Source organism: Passer domesticus, chromosome 1, assembly GCF_036417665.1.
Source record: "Passer domesticus isolate bPasDom1 chromosome 1, bPasDom1.hap1, whole genome shotgun sequence".
NCBI classification, from domain to species: Eukaryota; Metazoa; Chordata; class Aves; order Passeriformes; family Passeridae; genus Passer; species Passer domesticus.
Window position 1 is genome coordinate 159073650 of NC_087474.1, and position 16733 is coordinate 159090382.

Below are 16733 nucleotides of genomic sequence, written 5' to 3' on the forward strand. Positions count from 1 at the left end.
CATTGCTAATACATGAAAATGCCAAAAGATGCAAACTCCAAATTAAAAAGCTACTATTTTGGTAATATTAAGAATGGAAATTTGCATACCTTTTAATGATTAATCTCAGAAAGACTTCTGAAAAATTAGCAAAACTATTGTGGTGGCTCAAAAGATAAAAAAAGAAAGAACATTTTATTCTATTTATTTCTCCATCCTTCTGTCACCCACAAAACAAAAAAATAAAAACAACATCAGTGTGAAACCAGCTTTTCCCAGATAAACATCTAAGAATAAATTTATGAAAAAAACCCCAAACATGACAATATTTTTACACATTGCAATATCCAGCCACACTTCTGGTAGCGTAAAATTTTCATGCTACAAATAGAGTGCTTGCTGGAGGATGCAGTTGGCTTCCAAAATGCAAAATAGAGGAGCATAGAAGATAAGGGGGGATAATGTGAATGCCCCAAAAACTGATAGCTGGATGGTCGTGGAGCCAAGCAAGGATTGTTGGTAATAATGTGCTGTGAGAAAGAAAATGATGTGGCTGCAGAAGGGGTCATGCAGAGGTAGGGCAGCACTTTTCTGGGAAAAAGATCCTGGTTTTCGCTCCTGGAGATGGCACAACTCAGCACAGTGCAGGCACAGGAATGAGGTTGGGAATGGGGGACAAATTGTAGGGGGGATCAAGACCATCCAGGATCCCTGAAGGCTCTGGCCCATTTCCAGACAGGTCAAGAAGGACAGGCTGTGCATGACAACTGATTTGCATGGGAAGAGAGAAAATAGCAGGGAAAATTTAACTATAAAAGGTAACCTTGTGAAGCCTGAGCATGGACACACCCCAGGATCCTGGACATCCCATCAGCTGAATCAGTGCTGGAGCCAGGATTGGTGATCTCTCTTTCTCCCTCTATTTATCCCTTTCTCCCTGTGTTTAATCCATCTCTTTCTTCCTTTTCACCCTACCCCTTTATCCAAAACCCACTGCCTTTTGCTTAGACAGGAAGGCAGGGCCTAATTTACCCTGATTTCCATGCTAAATGTACAATTTACTAACAAATCATTGCAAGATTGTGTGGATCCTCTGACTTTTGCCATTCCTTTGGACCACAAGTATCCACAAAACTCGGGTGTTCCCTTCCCCTTAAGGGTGGGATGCCACAGGAGCAAACATTTTTTACCTGAGACACAAAAGAGGAGAATGGGGTGAGGAGAAGAATTATTTTTCCAGTATCTAGTCACTGGCAGAGGACAAAAAATCATCTCGTTGTTTACTCAGATCTGTGCCCCAAATGGCATAAAGATTATGGGACACTGCTGCAGATCCTTGGAGCAGATGTGCCAGGATGTGGGCTCACACAGTGGTAAGTTCTCCTGCCCCTCATCCCCCTTGGAGACCTCACAGCCCTGGTGTTCAACCAGCTGGACCTAAAGCCAGCGGGCAAAAACCTGGAGATGGAAACAAGGATGTGTGGGAAGGCTTGGGCTCCAAATCGATGCAATTTTCACCAGCATGGTGTGTGCTGTTCTTCCCTTGACCTTGTAGAGCTCTGAGAAGGAAAAACAGGGGTCCTGGTGGACAAGAAGCTTTTCATGAGCCAGCAATGCCCTCGTGGCCAGGAAGGCAAATGGGATTCTGGGATGTAACAGGAAGAGCATGGCCAGCAGATGGAGGGAGGTGATCCTGCCCCTCTGCTCAGTCCTGTGAGGCACATCTGGAGTGCCCTGTCCAGTTCTGGGCTCCTCAGGACAGGAGGGACATGGAGCTCCTGGAGTGGGTCCAGTGCAAGGCCATGAAAATAATTAAGGGATTGAAGCATCTTTCTTACAAGGAAAGGCTGAGGGAGCTGGGGCTGTTCAGCCTCAAGAAAAGGCAATTGGAAAGGAGACCTCATCAGGTTCTGTCTGTGCCTGCAGTGAGGTGCCAGAGGATGGACCAGGCTCTGCTCTGGGAGGCCCAGCAATGGGACAAGAGGAACAGGCAGGAGCTGATGCCCAGGAAGTTCCACCTGAATGTGAGGAAGAACAACACAGCTCACTGTGGTGCCTTCCAGCCTCACTCAAGCTGTGATTTTCTGTGATTCTCCGACCCACCACTGCACTGAGGAGAGGACAGAAGCCACAAGCTGAGATATGGAAGCATAAAAAAAAATTACATATACAGCAGCAGCAGTAAGAGACCTTCAAGAGATTATTGGTTATCCCCCAGATGCCACCATTCCTTTACATCTTCTGGAGGATCCATCCCTTGCCACAAAAAAATCACTGCTCCATTACTAAAGGGTTTAAAATTCCCAGCCTACATCCACAGCCCATCTTGATGTGGGAACACTTTTGCTTTGACCAAGGTTTCTGGCCACCTCAGAACTCTGGCAAGGACAATTCTGGGAGAAAAACACTGAAAAGCAAAACTTTGCTGACAGATTGATTTGTAGTGGCCATTAGAAACTGCTCGAGCATGTGAAGGGATACTCCAAGGACCTCTCTAAGCAGGGCAGGCAGTTCAAAAGTGTATGAATTTATCATCATTGGAGGATTCTGCAGTTCATCACCAGCTTTCGTAATTTATCACAGGGATGTCACATATCTGGAGCTCTGGGATTCTTAAGGGTGAGATCTGTCACATAAATACAGTTATTAAGGCAGCGAGTGTATTATACAGTTAAATGCAAATGTTGCAGTCTGGCAACCCATTTTTACTGCCAAAACCTAGAAGGTTTTTCCTGTCAGAAATTGATGCCAGTAGCGATAAATGGGGGATAGATAAAGTTAATCCGACTGCTTTGAGTTGAACAGGGAAGGTATTACTTTGAAGGGTTTAACATATTAACAGAATCAAAACGACATTTCAAAATATTTATGGAAATCTTTTTTTTTTTTAAAGCTTCTACAAGCAGTATAACAAAACCATATAAAACATTATTAAATTCTACCCTTAATTAAACATGCTGACACTTAAAAGCTTCTGTCTGATTTACTTTAACAAATCTTCTTTCTTTAAATTATGACTTTAAAACATCATTCTGCTCTAAATGGATCTGAATTCCAGAGGAATTAAAATCTTTTTTACAGATGCTTTAAAAAAAAAAATTAAGCTATACCTCCAACTTATCAATCATAATGGTGAAGTGAGAAAAGAAGAAGGAAACAATACATAAATGATAAAAGTGAGGGAAAAAAAGCCTTTATTGTTTCCTGTCAATTCAGAAAAGCTGAGGGGCATGGATACATCCACCTCTGCAGCAGGTTGGCTTCAAGCTATGAGGAGAATTATTCAGCCTCCCTGGAGCACCCAGAGGAACAGGGGAATGTCCAAAGGTCCCTTTGGTCCAGCTAAGGTACAAATGACCCCACAGCTCTCCCCCAAAAAGCCAAGGGTTTATACATTTATGAGTCTAATATGAGGTGGGTGGGAACAAACTGAGTCACCTCAGTCATTCACCCTGAATATGAAATACCAGTGCCAGTTCCCTCATCTGAATCAGAGAGTGTCACTTGAGATGTCCCAGTGTGCCACCACACCTAAAGCTGCCATTTCAGAAGGGAAAGAACAGCAAGTCTTGTGCCAAAATTGCCAACCTGCCTCAGACACCCTGGGGCACCTCAACAGCTCCAAGAGTGACCAGTCATATCCTGGGCTGCATCCTAAGAAAGTGTGGCCAGAAGGTCAAGGGAGGGATTCTCCCCCTCTGCTATGACCTCGTGAAGATGCTCTGAGGGCTGGAGCTGTTCTGCTCTGGAGCCAGGCTGGGAGAGCTGGGAGTGTTCTCCAGGAGAAGAGAAGGCTCCAGGGAGAGCTCAGAGCCCCTTCCAGAGCCTGAAGGGGCTCCGGGAGAGCTGGAGAGGGACTTGGGACAAGGGATGGAGTGACACAACAAGGGGGAATAACTTTGAAGTGAGAAGGGCAAGTCTAAGTTGGTCACTGAGAAGAAATCCTTGGCTGTGAAGGTGCTGAGACCCTGGCACAGGTTTCCCAGAGAAGCTGTGGCCACCCCATCCCTGGAAGTGTCCAAGGCCAGGCTGAATAAGACCTTGAGCAACCTGATCTAGTGGAAGGTGTCTCTGTCCATGAAAGGGGAGTGCTGGAACCACACAATCTTCAAGGTCGAACCCAAACCATTCTATGGTTCTCTGACCTTGCCAGGATGAACTAAAGCTTGACAGAGTCCAAAGACCAAGAAAATGTAGGCAACCATCTTTAGGTTCCTATCCATAAGAGGGTGCAACAACCTGTGCCAAGCAAGACTCACAGATGAGTCCAATATGTCACAAACTTATTGATTCCATCCTGAATGTCAGCATGTGTCAAAAATGCTTCTAAAAATCCAGCAAAACACCTCAGACTGAGCCTGAGAGCCCTGAAGAGCTTGTGGCTTCAGTCTTGGAAAGGGATGCCTCTGTTCCCAGAAGCTCTCCAAACTGACAATACTTCACCCTAGGCTTCCATTAATTTTAGGGTGGAAAAATAAACAGATTAATTGATTTTACTGCTCCTAAAAAAATCTGCTGGTAATGACATAAATTTCCTGGGGAAGGGTGAGGAGGATGGAATTTCCTTAGATCCCAGTAAAGAATATAATAATCTATGTATGCATGCCCAAGGAAAAGAGGTGCTCAGTGAAGTTAATATTTTACCAAAAAAACAGGTAAAAGTAGCAACGCAAAAGCTGCACATTCAGTCTCTTCCAGGACTGCTGAGTTGTCTCACCCTGAAGCAGCTCTGATCTCAAACTCATCTTCCCCACTTGGAAAATGCTTTGGAACTCCTTTGTGGCCATAGGAATTCTCTGCCTTGCACCATCTTAACCCAGATCTTGTATCAGTTCAATCAGAAAAGCAAGTTTGTTCTCTCACACTGCACAGATGTAGAGCTGAGCCCTCTTTCAGGTGCAAGAAAAAATCCTACATAGTTCAATAATGTGCACCTTTTAAAAAAATTAATGTCAGTGGGAAAAGTGAGGTGAAAGCTAATAGTCTTTTCTTTTTCTCAAATCAGAAGAAATCAACACTTCTTTTAGTAAATCTTGTCAGTGCTAAAATCTCATCAGTGCTAAAAGCCCTAAAAATATCCTTCTTATAACTCCTCCTTAAACAGGCAAATACTTCTGCTAGTGATTAGTGAAGGATGCAAAATCCTTCATGGGCTACATCCCAGACACACCTGAAAGTGGTAAAAAACTGTGATTGTGACTCAATGCTCTTATTCCTCTTGACCTTGCAATGACACAAGATCAAATGTCCAATAAAGTGACAGACTCCTCTCTGACATGAGCAGTGCAGAAGCCAGGTTTGGAAAGCCAGGATCACTTCTGCAGCCACCCAGCCCTCAAGAAAAGGACATCAAGGACCTTTCACTGCCACTTCAAGCTCAGTTTGATGGCTTCCAGGTAGTCAGCAAATGCCTCTTGCAGCCTGCATCGCCACTTTGCTTTTCTTGAGATCACAATAAGACAGAGTCTGGTTGTCTGAAAGACTTTTAATTTTTTTTCTTCTTCTTACACTTCTTTCAGAGAGCATTGTCCAGGTTAAAGGGAGGCTTTCATTTCCAGCCAATTTGTGGAAGATGTTGGGAGACCAAAGAGCTGCACCAGTCAAAAGAAAGGAGACTGGATTTCACTGTCTCTTGGATACAGTGCTCTACCTGGGTGTTTAATTTAGTTTGCCTAAATTAAAAACTCATTACCTTCAGTGCCTAATGTTGGAGAACCCCCTCATCCCACACACTCTGGCTAAGGAGGCAGATAAATGCCTTGGAAGCCTGGATTATTAAACCAAAGGTCAGAGAGAAAACAAACCAGTCAATTTTTCCTGCATCACTGGAGAAAGCCTCAGCTTTGCCTCCTGGCCTTAGCTCCTCGTCCCAGCTCCATGCACCTTTTGTCCCTTTGCTCCCACTCCCTTCCCAATTAATCCAGGGTCAGTTGCATTCAGCCAAGAGCTTTGCATGGGCATTTACATTTCACTTGCCAGCACATCCAGCTCCAAGCATGCAGCCCTCAAATATTTCTGCTGGCTCTGGGAAGAGCTTCGACCAGGATTACTCACTTTGGGTCTGATATATACCCTGTTCACAGCAGCAGCCAAGTCAGTCTCACTGACTAGAGCTGGCACTTCATGTGGGATGAACTCTTCCAAATTTACTTGCCACAGATACAATCCTTATCCTGAAAGACTCAGCTCTCAAAAGCAGAGAGACCATTTCAGAAAAGGGAATAGACCAATTTGACAGTAAGAATCCTGCCCTCATCTGATGCCTTTGTGAGTCCTGTGCTTAAGAGGCAGAAAGTCTGCCTGAATTTGGCAAGGAAGCAGGTAACTTTGGGGTTTTTTTCTGTTTTATCAGGACCCTGCAGCTAGGTAAGCAAACACTTCTGCAGTTTACAGTCCAAAGTAGCTGAATGTCCTGTGTGGCAGAACAATCCACCATTAATCCCTATTCCCAAACACTCTGCCTTCCCTCATCTGCTTAATTTTAGGCAGCCTCATTTTAGGCAGAGTGACAGCAACCTAACAAGGAAGCAGAAATTGTGGCAATTTTACTACTTAGATACCCAAAACCATGATCATTTTCCTAACAGCCAGGGCCATAAACCTGCCAAATGTTCCCTCACTGCTCCCATCTCCACAGCCAGAGGGTGTTCAAGGAGAGACATGCATCAGCCTCTGAAGGAGAGGGGTCAAGTGGCAGAGGAGGAAGATTAAGCCATGATTTGCAGCCGTGGAAGCAGAAAGCACTGCCCCAAAGGTCTCACCTGAAGAGCTGACCCTCCTGAGCAGAGATCTATGCAGCCCTGCCAGCTCTAGTGATTCATGGCACGCTGCTTTTTGCTGGTGCAGCTCTCAGGAGAGGCAAGCAGAAGTTCCTGTAGAGCACTCGAGGCTGTTTGCCTGGCGATGAGAAAGGGGGGCAGTGGAAGGACACGTCAGTGTTAGGGCAGGATGACAGACAGGGAGGATTGAAGGGAAGGGAGCTGCTGGTCCCCCTCAGCCGAGCACCCTGGTGCTGCTCTGTATGGAGATACAAGAAGCCAAATGGGAGAAATGGGAGAGCCATTAGACCCTGGGGAGAGGGGATGAACCAGGAGACAGCTGGAGGAATTCTGGGGCTGATGACAGGGGTAGGGAAGCACAGTTAAAATTTTAAAAACCTGCATTTAAAATCTGGACAATTAACAGTAATTCCGAGATCAAAAAAATAATTAGTGCAATTAGTGCCTTATGCATCTATTTATGTAACTGCTCAGGAAAGAGGAAAATTATCTAGCCATGTTTCTGGAGTGCTCTGAAGAGTCAAGGAATTGATTTTTTAATTAATTTTTTTAAAAAAGAATAATTTAGGAGAGCAAACACAATATCTGTGTGACACAGAGTCTTTTCTGGGTTAAGATCTCCAGCAGTTATTAAGGTGCTTCATGCTGCAAATAATTTTGTACATGTAAACATCTTTCCTGATTACATCGATTTCCACAGGCTGACTTTTTATTCTTATATCCTCTCCAGTCTCCTAAATTTACTTTCAAACCTTCTGACTATTACTATATTTAATCCTCTGGTTTGCAAAACAGAGGGTATCTGTGAATTAGATCTGATGCCCTGATGAAAGCAATGGATTGGAGAGAAAAGAGACATTGCAAACAGGTCTGAGAGTTTATATTGAACAGAGAAGGTCAGTCAAGTCCATCAGGCAAATAAAGAAATAAAGCCCAAATTCTCATATTTCTTCACAGTGCTCAAATCTCAGCAGGAACAGTAGTCACACACATGAAATCAGAGACATACCCCAAACAGTTGATTTTTGCCTGCAAGCTGCTTGAAGGGGGGCACCTTTAATAAATTGTGCTACATTTGGAGAAATCATTTGAATTCTGTAATTAGCAGACATACAAGGAGAGCTAACTGTGCGTGTTTGTGTGTACACAGCTCTGGAAGAGGGAGTTTAATGAACTGTGTCTCCTGCAACTGCAAATCAAGTTTCATTTTGTCAGTGCTGCTCCACGTGATGCTGTGATGCAACTTCCAACACCACGACACACTTTTCCTCCTATAAAATATCCTCTCCCTCTTTTATTTTTTTATAGAATCATGAAATGGTTTGGGTTGGAAGGGTCCTTGGTTCCAATTCCCCTGCCATGGCCATTTTCCCCTGCTCCAGGTTGCTCCAAGCCCCATCCAACCTGGAGTTGGGCACTTCCAGGGATGGGGCAGCCACAGCTTCTCTGGGAAATCTGTACTAGGACCTCACCACCCTCATAGGGAAGAATTTCTTCCTAATATCCAGTCTACATCTACTTTCTTTCGGTTTGAAGCCATTCCCCCTTGTCCACTACCTGCCTCTGTCACAAGTCTCTTTTCTCTTTCCTCTTGGGTCTATGGACCTTGGCCAAGTAGAACTGGGGGATAAAAGAAAAGGAAGAGGGAGAGCTACAGAAACATCTGTTTTGGTTTAACCCCAGCCAGCAGCTGACCTCCTACAGCTGCTCATTCACTCCTAATTTGCTGGTGGGGTGGGATGAGAAGCAGGAAGGGCCTTGACTCTGTGTAAGAACTGCTCAGCAGTGACTAAAATATCCCTGGATTATCAACGCTGCTTTCATTACAAACCCAAAACACAGCCTCATACTGGCTCCTGTGATGAAAATTATCTTCATCCCAGCCAAAACTAGCACTGTTTCCTACTCCATCTTCATTTTAAAAATAAATAACCACCATCCCCAACATCAAAAAAACAACAAGAGAAAAATAACATCTCCAAAAACCACAGAATGCCCTCTTTTCACCGTGGGCCATCTTTTCTGTGTTATCTCCACACCATTCTCTGCCACCTGAAACCAGCACAAGCAAAGCTTTATATGATCAATACACATCCTACCGCCATTAATCACCAACAGGAACGGAAAAAATCCAAAGTAATCCTGACAAAAAGGTGTCCAGCTATAATAAAAGGATGTAAGAAAGGGTGAGGATAGATGAGGGGAAAAAATGAAAAGGCTGGGACAAAGAAAGATCTGCAACAATTTAAAATAAACTCACAGTCCATCCTGCAGCTCTTGAGTATCGTTCGAGGTCCCCAGGGATCGAAGACTTCTTTCCAGAGAGGTCACTGTCAACAGCAGAGAAAGAAAAGATAAGGAAACAACACACCTTTTCAAAGAAAGAAAAAAACAAAACAAAACAAAACAAAACAAACAAAAAAAAACAAAACCAAAACTTGGATCTTAGCTCAGATGTTTGTATTTTAATTTAATTTTAATTTTTTAAAATACAATTAAGTATTTGAACAAGTAAGCTATGAGAGAAAGGGGACAACATCTACCAGTAGCCACTGCCACAAAATGATAAACTGGGCCCTTTGGGAGCTTAAATGGTGAATCCATGTATAGCATGCCATGACAGGATGGAATATGACCCCTTGTCAGGAAAACCTCAGTTCCATGGACCTTGCACAGATCTCTGACTCTTCCAAGCTTGAGGTGAGACGGAATTGTGCACTGAGCATTTCCAGCTGGAAATGTGCCCCTGGTGAAGAGGCAAGAAATTGCATAATAACTGTTTATTGCTCTGAATAATAATTAAGAGGCAGAACACTGATGTCTACTCTGATATCTTCCAACTTCTCATTCAAGATGCTTAAACTCAAAATGTTTTCTGTCTTTTGGCTCAGAAAAAATGAGGATGTGATCATCTCCTGTGTTTGTGCTCCACAACTTCTTGGGCTTTTCCATCAGGAGAAGAGAATACCCTAAAAGCAGTTGGAAGGTGGAAACATGGTTTCCTTTGTAATTTACAATTACTTCGTATTTAAGAAATATCAATATATATGTGTGTGTATATAAAAGCAGAAGTCTAGGAATACTGTTGTCTTTTCCCACCCTTTAATTTCACTGTCTCAATTCACTTTCAAATTAACAACAGGTCACTAATTTTGGACTTAGCACAGCCAGCAGCAAAGCACTTCCAGTTTTTCCACAATGGAACATGTTAAATAAGTTACATTCTTGATATTTACATGTGGGATTTCTTTCAGGACATTTCCAGTTGTAAAAACCCATAACCCGTTATCGGTCACGCTTCAATATTTAAGGATAGAAAAGAAGAACAGATTAAAAACATGGCTCAATTATTTCTCCAGAAATTTAAGAAATCCTCTGTTTTAATGACTCTGCAGACTTGGACTTGGCCTGTAATTTTGAACAAGTCATTTAATTATATTTCCACTGTCAGACAAAATCCTCTCTTCTCTTTTGGGCTCTGCTGGCTTGACACCAAAAGTCACTAAACAGCATAAAAAGTAACTAATGTGCCTGAACTAGATGAATATTCAAAAAAACTTTGAATACCACCATATATTTCCATCAGTGCTAGTTCTCAATAAAAGATTTTACTGCAGAATATGGAGATTCAGTAAGATAAATCCTCAAGGAATTGTCTGTAACCGAGCTAATAATTATTTTTCTTTGCTGGAAGCACAGTGTTCTAAAGAATAAATTGGAAGTTTTCACTAATAATCATTTGCTGCTGTAGAAGGACACCACTGACCCTGCAGAGATCTCATGAATACTATAATTCCCTCTTTCCTTCTCCACAATCCTAACAAATCAATTTCCTTTGGAATCCACATGCTGTTCAGTTCAAATACAAAATTTTGCATCTAGTAAAAATACTTTTGGGCCCATCAACCCTTTGGAACAAAGCAGAGTGTGGCCCTTGGAGGATGGACAGCAAGCCAAGGTAAAGATAGGACTTGTGTGGACACTAAATTTGTAAGAACAAGTTAATGTCATGTGTGCAATTCCAGAACAAAACCAGCAGCTACAGCCTCCGTGAACCTTTCTAACCTGACCTGTAAAAATAAGGACAATTCAAAGTGTGTTTTACTGCCACTGCTTTGGAGAAGACTGCAGTGGAAAACAGTTTTGCTACGAAACAGAACAGTTCAAGACTTCACACTCAAGCCATTTTACACTGAGGCAAACCCAGGAGCTGTCAGATTTATTCAGCATTTTGGAAAACCTACAAAAAAATGAAAAGAATATGAGACATGTATGTGAAAGGTAAGGAAAGTGTTCATCATTTAGATGAGAAAGTGACCTGCAATTAAGTTTTTATGCAATAATTTTACCTAATATTCCAATTCAAACATGTGGGAACTCAGTACATCACTCCAGATGTCCAGAGCTACCGAGACAACCCTTGCGGGGCTCGGAGGTCCTGGAATGTTGCCAAAAGTATCGGTGGCTTGACTTTGATCCTTCTAAAGAAATGACGCCTGAATGTGAGGAAATGAGAGAATTTCAATTTTGAATGGTGAGGGGATGATATTCACTTGTTAGAACTTAAGTTAGAATGCACTGTACAGGGGGTCAGGAGTCCCAAGATGGAGGGATTTGGGCGTGCCCTGTCCTTCTTCTTTCTTCTCCTTGGCATCCATGTTCAGGATGATGTTGGCATGTATGGATTGGTTCATGGTGAAGGTACACTTGCTAACAAGGATGAAAAGTATTGGAAATAGAAGGTAAATATCTAATACATAGTTTTCACTATAAAAGAGACAACCGCCTCGTGGGCGGGAGAGAGTGCCCTTGGCTGTCTTGCTGATCAGACCTCGGCTGGACAGACAGAAAAACTTTGTAGATAAGGAACAATAAACACAACTGAAGACCAAAAAGCAAGAGTCCAGACTTCTTCTTCGAAAGCGCGGCCTGCCCAGAACCACCTTTTTCTGTGCTGGGGCAGAGACCACTGGCAGCCGACCCCGGCTCAAACACAGTATTTAGACAACTAAATAAATGTCAGTTGTCCCAAAATGACAAGATATGCACTCTGGAGGAGCCAAAGACTACCATTTGATATAGCTCTTATGTGGAAAACAGCAGGACTAAGACTCTAACATGACTTTCCTAAATCTCAAGAAAGCCAAAAGAACCCTGGGCTGCCAAAAGAGGAGTGGCCAGAAGCTCAGTGCATGTGATTCTCCCCCTCTACTCTCCTCCCATGAGACTCCAGCAGAACTGCATCCAGCTCTGGGGCTTCCATCCAAGAAGGATGTTGACCTGTAGAAGAAAATCCAGGGAGCCATGGAGATGATCACAGGGCTGGAGCACCTCTGCTCTGAAGCCAGGCTGGGACAGCTGGGATTAATCAGCCTGGAGAAGAGAAGGCTCCAGAGATAACTTAGAGCACCTTCCAGTGCCTAAAGGGGCTCCTAGAGAACTGGAGAGGAACTTTGGACAAGGGCATGAAGTGATAGGACAAGAGGGAGAGGATTTACAGGTTCAGATTGGATATTAGGAAGAAATTCTTAATTAATTTCTAATTAACACAGTAATGTGAGGGTGGTGAGGCCCTGGCACAGGTTTTCTGGAGCAGCTGTGGCTGCCCCAAACCTGAAAGTGTCCAAGGCCATCTTGGATGGAGCTGGAGCAGCCAGAGATAGTGGAAGGAGTCCCTGCCCATGGCAGGGGTTGGAACCAAGTGATCTTTAAGATCCCTTCCAACCCAAGCCATTCCATGAATCTATAATTAAATCTGAGCTACTCTGGGCTAAATCTAACTGGCTTTGACCAAGAATGAATTTATCAAAATCTCTGCAGCTCCTGTGCTGGATGTGGAAAATCTCTCCCAATGTACCAGTTCTGGTCGTGTGAGCAGCAATTTGACCAGAGGAGCAAAACATCAAGCTCTGCTGGAGGGATGTGTGAAGCCATTCTTAACACAGGAACCTTATTTTAAAAGTCTTGTTCTTTTTGTTATTAAAAGGCATTCCCAAATCCTCCAGAATGAGGCACATTGACAAGGCATCAGTGGCTTTGGAGCTGCACTGATTCACTGCACAGAAAGCTTGGCCCTCAGTTGTCTGTGCCATTGCAATCCTTAAATCAATGGGGGATAAGAAACCATCCTGAGATGGAAATGGAGACTCCATCACACCTGAAGGATAGAGGAAAATCCTTTGCTCAGCCTTTAAGATCAAGGTAATGGGACTGCACATGGCACCAACCAGTTATGTGCAGTCATGAAAGAGTGAGGAGCAGGAATTAGAGAGGCAAGAGAGCCATTGGAGAGTTCAGGCTCTCCATCTGGCCAGCACAGGCCTGATTCCTCCAGTATATCCTCCACTGACCAGACAAGATGCACCAGAGCAACCCCATTTAGGAATGTTATTTATTGTAGTTATTTATAAGATACTTACTAAGAGGCAGCTAAAAGCTGCACATGAAAAAAATAAATTCAAGGTCTTGATAAAAGTATAGATGAAGAAGAAAAAAAAGCCATAAATGAGACAAATTCAGGCAGTATTTGAGCTCCTTTTTGTGTCCTGGTAAGAAAATCAACTAAACTTAAAAACCCAAAATATGAAAGTTGCAAAAGTCGAGGCACAATGTGACAATCTGGTCTATTGGAAGGTGTCCCTGCCCATGGCAGGGGGTTGGAACAAGATGACCTTTAAGGTCCCTTCCAACCCAAACTATTCTATGACTCTACGATTCTATGAACCTTCCTTATTTTCAGCAGGGACAGCCCCAAAAGATTAAGAGAAAGAAATCAGGTGCAAAGATTAGGAAAAATCTCCCTCTACCCTTTCATACTTCTATAATAGATGGCATTAAAACAAGTCTATAAGCTCATGACCTGGCAGGAGAGTGATCCAGTAGCACATAAAAAGAACCAGCTGTCCTGGCTAAAATTTTTATTCAACAAACGAGGAAGATTTCCATTTTCATGGCAGAAAAAGGGAGCAGGAAGCATTTATAGGTGAGAATAATCACAATCAACTCAGAGCTATAAAATCCCCCTTGGTCAGGAAGCAAGTCCTGAAGTGCCCAAGAAGAATTTAAATCACCCCAAAGGCTGAGAGTTCTGTAAAAAGAATAAGGACAGCAAAGAGGGACAAAGCACAGAGTGTTTATTACTTCTGCAGTGTTACTCAATAAAATTCAATGGTGCTTTAAAATCCTGGTACAATGTTGACTCCTTGTTTCATTAAAAATACTCATTCCCCAAAGACATAAAAGGTATTGCTGAGATTGCCCTCAACCTGAGATTTTTAGAATCTAAACAACAAAATCATAACATGGCCAACTCCTGACAGCTTGAACAGCCTGGCCAGGGAAGGGGTGAAGTCACAATTCCTGAGAGTTCAAAAATAAACCAAGGCACTTCCCCAGGTTTAGTGGCCTTGGTAACATTCAGACAAAGCTTGGACTTGGAGATTTTGGAGGTCTTTTCCAACCTTAATGTCGTATGACCCCATGATTCTATCATCTTCAGCACCTCAAAAGGGACAAGAACATTTCAGGTGCACAGTTAGATCTCCAAACACAACGGGGAACCTCAAAAACCTCAGAGAGCTGCAGCAAGCCAGGAAAAGGAGGGGAAAAGGAGCTGTGATAGGATTTGTGCAATTTGTAGGATGTTCAACACCCCATGCCCAGCACAAGAGGAGTAACCCCATCATCTGGTGAACATCTGGAATGTATCTGCCTGTTCCTTGCTCAGCCACAAACAACATCACTGACTTATTTTCCATGCTCCAAGTCAGAGCTTCATGAGTTTCCTGAAGAGACTTTATGCTACAGAAAGTATCATGGGCATTCTTCCCCATTTTCTAACCCTAAAAAAGTTCTTTACTTAAAGTGAATTAGATCTGCCAAATCTCAGCACTACACTCAGCAGCCTTCTCCTGAAAATCTCTAACCACTTTTTGGGGGAAAGACTATAAAAAATAAACTGAATGAAACTGATTTGTCAGACAAAATATAATCTGGGTAGTGAACAGAGCAACAACAGTAGAGTATCTTATGGGCATTTCTTCAACCTGAAAGCACTTTAAAAGGCATTATAGATTCATTGATTCATAGATTTTAAAAGCCAGAGAGAGCAATTCTGATTATCCAACCTGATTTCCTCCCGTAAAATTTTGTCCCATCACTCCCACATCAAGACTGGGGACTGCAGCTGGACTAAAGTATATCTTATAAAAAAGATATTTGAATCTTGATTTAAAGTTTCATGGCAAAGCCAAATCCATCAAGCCTCCTCCATAAGCAGTTCTAATGGCTGGTTGCCCTCATACAGAAGGATTGAATTTGTCTAGCTTTAACTCTTATCTCCTGATCTCCTTCTATAAGAGAACAATATATTAACAAGCCCCTTGCTATCTGTTTTATGTCTTTCTTCCTAGAGAGGTACTTACACACCATGATTGAGTCCTCTTGGATGTCTCAAACAGAAATTTGGATGGCACAAATTTCAGAATCTGACTTTCAGACATCAAACAGTTTTGGCTTTTCTCTGCACCCTCTCCATTTTTGCAAAATAGTTTTAAGTGCAGGCATTGCCATTATCTGCTTCACAGAGCACTCAATTCAGGCAACTCTTAAGAGGAAACACATCATCACCATCTCAAGAGGAGAAATAACAGCAACAATGGTTGTCAAACACCAATTGAAGGGGTTAAGGCAATTCTAACAAAGAATGAAAACAGAAATTGGGATGTGGTATTTCAAAAGTGATGCGCCGTTCACCTTTAGGTTTTCTTAGGATAAAACTCCACTGTGGAGGGAGTTGTGATTGAAGCACAGTGGCACATCAAGTCAGCCTTAATCTGGCCAGTTTGGACAGGAACAGCACACACAGACTCATGAGAAGGTTGCACCACTGAAGTTTGAAGAAGTGCTACTACCACTCATCACTGGCACTGTCAAATGAAAACTATTGGTGCTGGAGCAGCCAAAATTGGTGCTAATGCAGGTATTTCTGTGTGTTACAGTGTGGTTGTTCACCCACCTGTAAGCCAAGTATCACAGCTGGGAGGTTCAAGCTCCCACAGTGGCCAAAATCCCTTTTTTAATGGGATGTGTGTCACCAGTTCAAGGGTCACCACTCCCTTGTAGTTATAGAAAAATCGGTGCTTGAATTTTCCTGGCAGATGGAGCATACACAACTGATCAAAAGTAGAGACAACTACATTTTAGAAGTTTTTAATTCCCATCCCTGTTATAACAAAGATCCCTTGCTACAAACAACCGGGGCTCCACCCCTGGAAGACACTGGGGAAGAATTACACAATTAAGGAGGCACTAAAATCCTTTCCCTACACCTAGGCCAGGACTCTCTGTCACCCAAGACACAGAAAGAACAAACACAGAAGCTGTCCAGATGATTCCAAAGCAATTTTAAGGTCTATTGCAAAATCAGCACTGATAATTTCAGTGCTGATTTCAGAATTTTCAGAATTTCAGTTCTATGTTTTAGAACTGGGGTACCATGGCATTACCTTCCACTCAGCAATTTTAGTTTATATCTGTCTGCAAGATAAATTCCTCCAGCCTAACCCAACAAAACTGATGAGCCAGAGCTTGTTTCAAAGGAGGGAGGACTCTGCATCACTAGGGGCTGGGGAGATACACCTGCCCAACCCAGAGAGTGAAGAACAGCAGAATTTTGGTGTTTTTCTAAGGGAGATAGATGTTTTGCAAGCTCATGTGACTCAGGCTCTGAACACAGCAGCGCTGCAACATATTTGAAAATGAGCCTGTCTTGTTCCACCTTTCTGAGCTCTAGCTCTCTATTGTAACAGATGACACAATTAAAAATAGAAAAAGGATGTGGTCTCAGCAAGGATTGGAATGTGTCTGTGCCTGTTGGATGGAACATATGGTGGAATATTTTTACATCCTTTAAGGAGCTGTGTATTGGACATGTGCTGCTGCTCGTGAGATGCAGCAGCAGAGAAGCTGCATTAA

The 16733-nt window shown here is 42.8% G+C and overlaps 1 protein-coding gene across 11 annotated transcripts in view; it reads right to left on the minus strand.

The window, feature by feature from the left end:
• The window catches only part of TSNARE1 (t-SNARE domain containing 1), a 448830-nt gene that overhangs the window by 282535 nt on the left and 149562 nt on the right, over nt 1-16733 (minus strand). For all 11 annotated transcript variants that reach the window (XM_064398977.1, XM_064398966.1, XM_064398995.1 and 8 more), the window contains one exon: nt 9019-9088. In XM_064398977.1, the coding sequence (XP_064255047.1) occupies nt 9019-9088 (70 nt within the window). The remainder of the gene's footprint in view (nt 1-9018; nt 9089-16733) is intronic.